Below are 8,106 nucleotides of genomic sequence, written 5' to 3' on the forward strand. Positions count from 1 at the left end.
ATCCACATATGCTGGAACATCAAAAGGTTTGAATGCTGCATGCTTGAATAAGAGCCGTGATTGTCCAGACTGTTCAGCTTCCTGTAAAATATTTCATAAGGACCACCTTAATTTAAAAACAATATTTACAATTACAAATATACAGTGTACATACCCATTTGTTTCTCATGCTTTAAGTGCAGTCTTAGGTTAAATAAAAAAATTTTAGACCAGGCTTGGTAATGTGGAGCTGATACCCCCTACTACATAATATGCTTACAATTAACAAAATTCAACAATATTTAAAATTACAATGCCTTTTATTTTAACATTAAGCTAAGTTTTATTTAAGTTACCTCTTCCTTTTCATCTGGCATGTCCTCAGGATCACTGGAGTCCCTATCACTTTCCCTGTCCTGTGTATATTCATCCTCACTACTCTCAAAACTGCAGTCACTATCATCTAGTAACTGAAGAACATCTTCTACTGTTAGGCCTAAACAGACATGAGAAGATAAGCGTACCAGGAAATCTATGAACAATAATGTAATATCGATCATTAGATGCGCATACTAACAATACATAGAATGTTAAAGTCATCAACATTCCATAGACTAATTCCAAATGTCCATAGAGCTGGACATAAATGTTTCGCTCGAAATTTTGGACTGTGAAAATAACTTTCCATTGTTGGTATAATTATTTTTCGTATCAGTATACGTCTAAAATAACATATGTACAAAGACTTTTCAGTTATCAATGTGGAATAATGAAGAAAAACTTACGTTTTGTTCGGTCACGAAGGCGGGGTGCGTCTTTCTTAGGTGCTGCCATTTCCAGGATTATTTTCGACAACCAATCAAAAAAAAGTAAACGTACTTGACCAACCAATAGAAAGCCGTAGTTGGGCAGAAACCCATAAAAGTGGGTGGGACGTTGAAAAACTTGCTGTCGAGTTAAAAAAGCCAGAAAAAAAATGTCCAGCATACTGGACGTTTGGAATGAGGAGGATACTCTAAATAAAATGACCTTTTTAATTTTAAGTAAAATTTACAAAAAAAACCAACAAAAAAAAAGATTGCACATGTAAATAACCTCCCTAATGACTTTGCAGTTGCAGTTGACTTTACTGCATTTCCATAAGCAGCGATCTGATTGGTTCTTATTGCTGGAAGGTGTGACTTTATCTGTTAATAGCAAGTTGATTGGCTCTTCATGCTGAAGGACAGGAATCCATGTTCAGTGTTATGAGAATCAACCCGTTCAACCCATAATCATTCTTTTATTTTTAAAGTTTCTGGTTTTAACTCAAACAACACGGTCGTCCTGAAAGTGTCCCAAAAGAGCTTTTATAGCATCCCTTTGGCTAATTTTACTGGCCCCAGGACAGCGGCGTCTGGACCCTGCCCTGTGCTGTGTGTGTCACTCATTGGAGTCACAGCGCTCATCATAATGCACAGATCTGATTGGCTGAGGAGCCTAACGTGTGATATGCAGAAACACATGTGATTGGTCTGTGAGTTTCCTGGAGCGCTAAACCTGAACCGTAACGACTAGAAGAGTCACACCGCTTCAAACACACACTCTGTTCACAATTAAACAGCTCTTGATAGTTTATCAGCTACAGGTCCGGGTCCAGACTCAGACCACTGACCACCTATAACTGACCCCTGATACACACCGTGTGAACAGCTGAAGGAAAACAATATCAGATTAATGGGGTTGTGTTAGGAATAACTTTAAAATTATTCCTAACGCAACACCATTGGACGGCCAAATTAATTGAGGACAACCCGCCCAGATCTGTTTTGCCAGCTAACAGAAGCATGCACTGGCTAACAACAGCTCTGAGGGGGCAGGAACAGATTTGCTGTCATGGACCAATGTCCTCACATGGTAAGTTAGCATTTTCAAGCCAACTTAATGACAGTGAAGATGAATACTGTTGGGCCACTTAATCACAATGAGCCTCTTTGCTCCTGTGGTGGCAATAGCAAGTTTACAGCACATCAAATACCCTTAGAACCGTGTTCCCCGTCCTTGTGCTTTTGAGAGATCATTTTAACAAGGCGACTTGTCAATGCAAGTGCTTTTCTTGCCTTCTTGGTTTTGAGAAAAAGACACTGCAGTGGCTTATTTTATTTATTTATTTATTTATTTATTTATTTTTTACTGTTTTGAGCTAAATTAATAATAATAACCCAAACAAATCCCTTCATTTTTCCTAAGACACAGTGTGAAAGATCAGCTGGGGACACGAACAAAGAAAGAGCCTCGGAGAAACGACAACGAGGAGAAAAAAGGAAGGAGAGCTGGTTTTAATAGCTGTGATTTTCCCGCTTTAATTCAGGGCGATGCGGCTAATTAAAAAGTGGGAGATTGATTTGGTCCAGAAGCACATATAGACATATGTTAGGGCTGGAAGGGAGGAGAAGTATGTAGATAAAAAATGAGAGGAAATAGGAGCTTGATTAGCAATGGAAAGCTAAGAGAATGAACCAGAAAGGAGTTGTCTTGAATGAAAGTATTGTTTATTAAAGCAGTTTTTGAAAGCATTCACTGCTAGCATTAAAAACTAGCTTAACTCTAGTTATTAATAGAATTAAAAAATAAATATTAGCACATGATTTGTTTGTTTTATAGATAATAGTTGTTCCTGCAGAGACAATAACATCCATTTACGTCTATAAGAGGTTACTAAACATCTGCTAACATTATCTGAAGCATGTTATGATTTGGAAATGAAGCTAGCACCATGCTAATCTGTGGAGTACATTATTTGTTAGCCACATTTGCGTTTTATCTACAGTGCTATCATTTTTATTATTAAACACAACATAACATATTAAGCGGTGGGGAAGCAATAAAGTTTAAAAACCAAACATGAAAGTCATGACTGGAAAAAAAAAATGCTGAGTAATGCCAGAGCAACTGAGGAGTGACTCAGCATTTTCACCCTGCACCACTTTAGAAAGTATATTACACTTATACAATCGGAACGATCTCTCTCTCTCTCTCTCTCTCTCTCTCTCTCTCTCTCTCTCTCTCTCTCTCTCTCTTTCTTTCTCTCTTTATTTTTGTTCTCCCCTTTACCCTGTCCCTGATGCTTTTTTCTGTAGCTTTATACAATTTTCTCTTTCTCTCACTTTATCTCTCACCCTCTCTCACTTAATCTTCTGTTTTTTTTTCATATATTTTTTCTCCCCATTTTCTCTATTAATATCTCTCTCTCCACCAACCCCCCCCCCCCTCCCCTCTCTCTCTATTCTGTCTGTGTTTAATCAGAATGGCTGCTGGGTTTTCTCTTTATCTGTCTCTTGTTCCATTACTCAGAGTATATGAGGATTTTAAATAAAGTGGGGAAAAACATACTCACCCTCTCTTTCTCTTTCTCAACCATCTTACCCCTGAAGTACTTCTCTATCAGGACCTCACACTGACCCATAGACTGGACAGACCACCAGTCAAACCATAATATTATCTTTACCCTAACCGTGAATCTTACCCCAACCCTTAAACCATCCCCTAACTCTTGCCCCAAACCCATCCAATTCAGGGTCGCGGTGGGTCCAGAGCCTACCTGGAATCATTGGGCGCAAGGTGGGAACACACCCTGGAGGGGGCGCCAGTCCTTCACAGGGCAACACAGACACACTCACACATTCACTCACACACTCACACCTACGGACACTTTTGAGTCACCAATCCACCTACCAACGTGTGTTTTTGGACTGTGGGAGGAAACCAGAGCACCCGGAGGAAACCCACACAGACACAGGGAGAACACACCACACTCCTCACAGACAGTCACCTGGAGTGGGAATCGAACCCACCTTTTAGATTTAATGATTTATATTTTGTTTAAAAGGGTTTTGCTCTCCACAGCATCATATCAATTGTAAGTAAACACACACACACACACACACACACACACGGAAAGAGAACTGGATGAACATGCAGCTCACTTCTTTTTCCATTTGACCATTACTTTATACACTATGTGTACAAAGGTTTGTAGGCACCGTTTATTATCTGTGTGTGTGTGTGTGTGTTTGTGTGTGTGTGTGTGTGTGTGTGTGCGTAAAGTCCCTTTGAGAAAGCTCAGCTGTGGCCAGTGAATGGTCAGTGAATGACCGGTGAATAGCCGGTTAAAGGCCGGTAAATGGCCAGGCGAAATGTTTACGAAGGACGAAGTGTTTCCTGCTAAAGTTATTAGACCATCTCCTTAACTCCGCACGTTCCCCCACAGGGTTTGTTCAACCCCACGCCCCGACTACAGCCCCGAGCTTTTCATTACACACACTCCAATACTTCAGCTGCTAATGTGTCTGTCCTGTAATGAAACCAGAGAGACTATGCAAAACACAGAAGGTGGGGGAGTTTGGATGTCTGGGGGGCAAAGAGAGAGAGAAAGAGAGAGAGAGAGAGAGAGAGTGTGAAATAAAATGAGGAGAAAGAATAAGATCAGGGGGGTGAGATAGAAAAAGAAGAGGGGTGAAACAGGAAGAGATAAAAAAAGAACAAGATGAGTGGAAAGAGAAAGAGCAAGCGAGAGAGAGAAAGGAAGGAACAGAAAGAGAGAGAGAGTGATAGAGCGGAGAAAACAAGCTGAACAGAGGAGAAAGACTGAGTACAGAAATGGAGGGAGGACAGAAAAATAGCGCAGGAAGAGGGAGAGAGGCTTAATAAAGACTAATAAAGTGTTTTTCGGTAAAGAAGTGATGAAGGAGGAGTGTGTGGGTCTCTGTACTTCTCAGTGTTGATGAAGATGAAGAGGCGTTTAATGCACACACACACACACTCTCATCTTTCATCCAGAACTGTACCTTTTACCCACAGCTGCCATCGACACCCATTCACACAGGCCAGGATCCAACACACACTCACATCACACACAACTCAGACTCATGCTGCAGTGACTCGACTTAGACTCACCTCAGTGACTCGATTCAGACACACACAGCAGGGACTCAACAGCGACTCAGACTACAGTGATTCTGTTCAGACTCTGCAAACACTGCAGTGACTCCATTCTGACACACAGCAGTGACTTGACAGCAACTACGGTGATTCAATTCAGGCTCACACTGCAGTGACTCAACTCAGACTCATGCTGCAGTGACTCAACTCAGACTCACACTGCAGTGACTCGACTCAGACACACACAGCAGGGACTCAACAGCGACTCAGACTACAATGATTCTATTCAGACTCACACTGCAGTGACTCGACTTAGACTCACCGCAGTGACTCGATTCAGACACACACGACAGGGACTCAACAGCGACTCAGACAGTGGTGATTCTATTCAGACTCACACTACAGTGACTCGACTCAGGCTCACACTGCAGTGACTCCATTCTGACACACATCAGTGACTCGAAAGCAACTCAGACTACAGTGATTCAATTCAGACTCACACTGCAGTGACTCCATTCTGACACACTGCAGTGACTTGACTTAGACTCACGGCAGTGACTCGATTCAGACACACATGACAGGGACTCAACAGCGACTCAGACAGTGGTGATTCTATTCAGACTCACACTACAGTGATTCAATTCAGACTCACACTGCAGTGACTCAATTCTGACACACAGCAGTGACCTGACAGCAACTCAGACTACAGTGATTCAATTCAGGCTCACTGCAGTTACTCGTTTACACACAGCAATGACTCCACACTGACACAAATGGCATTGACTCAACACAGACTCACACAGCAGTGACTCCACACTGACTCAAACTGCAGTGACTCAGTTCAGACACACATAGCAGTGACTCGACATTGACTCAGGCTGCAGTGACTCGACATTGACTCACACTGCAGTGACTCAACACCGTATTGTACCATGTCGATGTCCATACGTATACACTTATGGCTATAAACATTAATGTTATGAATAAATCCCTTGTTCAGTGCAAAACCAAGCTGGTTACAGACATTTCATTAAGACCCATAACTGTGCTCCCTCACAGAAGAGGGAGAGAATACCTTCCCTTTAAAAGCAGAGATTTCAGAGCCAGTTCTTGTCTGTGTGTGTTTGCCAGGAAATTGACATTTAAAACAGCAAAATGGCTGAATCAATATAAATAAGACGTACAATCAACTGGTTTCAGTTCCAGCTTCATCACCAAGGCCAAACCCAGGCTAATTGCATCTACCAGCAGATTCCATATGTGTTTGGCCCTCACGGCTGTATTGATATATGATATAATTAATATCTCCATATGCCTGTCTTTGACTCTTCCCACAGCCTTTTTCACACCCGATGAGAATGAAACCAAAACATTTACATACGCTTCTCTCCCATTCTGCTGCCCATTCATTCAAGCCAGAAAGCACATAGCGCTGAATATTCATAGGACGCCTCTCTCAGGTTCTGGGAGGGTAAAGCGACTCATCCTCATCCTCATCCTCGTCACATGTCCTCACTGAGTGCTTTGTGGCAGAATTCAGTGGGTTGTAATCACCAGGATTATAACCCACTGAATTCTGCCGCATTGGCTTCGTCCCTTTACGTCAGAAGCGTTCAAACTGTGTGCCTCACCCACCTAGTGGAGCACAAAGGAACTGCAGGGCGGCGTTTGTGAAATGAGATTAGAAAAAATAAATATTTAAACGACTCTGTTATAAATCTATTTACGCTTTTTGCTGGACCCCTGGATGAGGAAAGAGAGCCCCCTAGAGGATGAACCAAAGTTTTTTTTTTTTTTTTTTCACATAAGATAAGCGCTGTTCATCATATGTTGCTGGATAATTATTTATTTATTTATTTTTTAATTTCCAGTTTATGCAACAAAATAAAAGTCCTGGATAAATGAGACGATTCAGTTCCACTTTGAGCCTGAAGCATTACAAACAGTCTCAGAAACATGGATCCAGAGATACAGGGTTTCATACCTCACACACCTAAACAACGAATCCCAGTAGCGCACGAGGTGGGGCTTTCCAGCTGCAGTCTGAAGGGTGGGGGGTAATAGAAGCAGGAACCAAGTAAACATTCATAGATCTGCCCCAGTAATTAATGAATTGTGACAGTGGAGGCATTGGGAGTATTTTTCTGTAAATAACTGGTAGAGGGGGACTTTTTACTTCGTGAAAACATCTTATTTCATTGACAGTTAACTTGAATTTTTTCAAGAAATACAGTTTAAAACCAAGAAAAAGGATCTGCCAGTGGAACCCTGATGTAAAAAAATAGATAGAATAAATATTTAGATGCAGTACATCACATGGAACTGGACTGTACCTCACTCACTCATGCACATACTCATTCACATGTAGGAATTGCACCACAGAGGGTGCTATTTCTCAAACATTCACGTTAAAGGAATGTTCAACAAAGGGGGCGCTGGTGTGAAGCCTCTTAATGAGCTTTACCAGAGGAGACAGTGGCCTGCAGAAAAGACAAAACCCCCTTTGAACCACTGAGAATCATAAAAGAAACGTTACCAGGAGTTTGGGGGTGGAGGGGGAGGGGGGCTCTAATATTCAAACTTATAAGACATTATTTGAAAAATATTCAAAAACGTCTATCAGACAGAAGCCTTCCCCACACAGGAGTTCACACCTGTCATGGTTCTTAAATAAGGGAACGTATAATGCAGTGGGTTGCAGTGGATTCAACTGAAATCATTGGGAACATGGCAGGGACACATCCTGGACAAAGCACCAATCCATCACAGGCCACTTGACTCAGAATTTAAACGTTACAACTCATTATAACTCAAGATTCAACGTGGGAATCGACAGGGACTTGATTCAGACTCCCACTGCAGTGACTCGTGAATCGACTGGTAGTTACATAGCTGAGAAAAGAACAATGAAACTGAACTGATTGTTACCAGTGTCTACAGTATGTGCAGTCTTCGGTCCAACAAGCATCAACAAAGAGAGAGAGAGAGAGAGAGAGAGAGAGAGAGAGAGAGAGAGAGAGAGAGAGAGAATGAGCTGATTTCCCCTGGCAGGATCTAATTGCCTTGAGCAGCAGGTCTCTTCTTCACACGTGTGTTCCCTGTAATCACACCAGCAGGTAAAAAAAAAACCAAACACACTTCTTCACTGGGATTTAGGGAATCATGGAAATTTCCTCTTCCTACGGTGAACAGCTCCCACAGTGCTCA

General features: G+C 41.8%; 1 protein-coding gene across 1 annotated transcript in view; it reads left to right on the forward strand.

Moving 5' to 3' along the window:
• Positions 1–1,854: 1,854 nt before the first annotated feature.
• LOC136697346 (TLD domain-containing protein 2-like) overlaps positions 1,855–8,106 on the forward strand; it is a 131,951-nt gene continuing 125,699 nt past the window's right edge. The window contains exon 1 of the mRNA XM_066672382.1: positions 1,855–1,875. Within this exon, the coding sequence (XP_066528479.1) occupies positions 1,855–1,875 (21 nt within the window). The remainder of the gene's footprint in view (positions 1,876–8,106) is intronic.

The sequence above is a fragment of the Hoplias malabaricus genome, chromosome 5 (genome assembly GCF_029633855.1).
Source record: "Hoplias malabaricus isolate fHopMal1 chromosome 5, fHopMal1.hap1, whole genome shotgun sequence".
Lineage (NCBI taxonomy): Eukaryota > Metazoa > Chordata > Actinopteri > Characiformes > Erythrinidae > Hoplias > Hoplias malabaricus.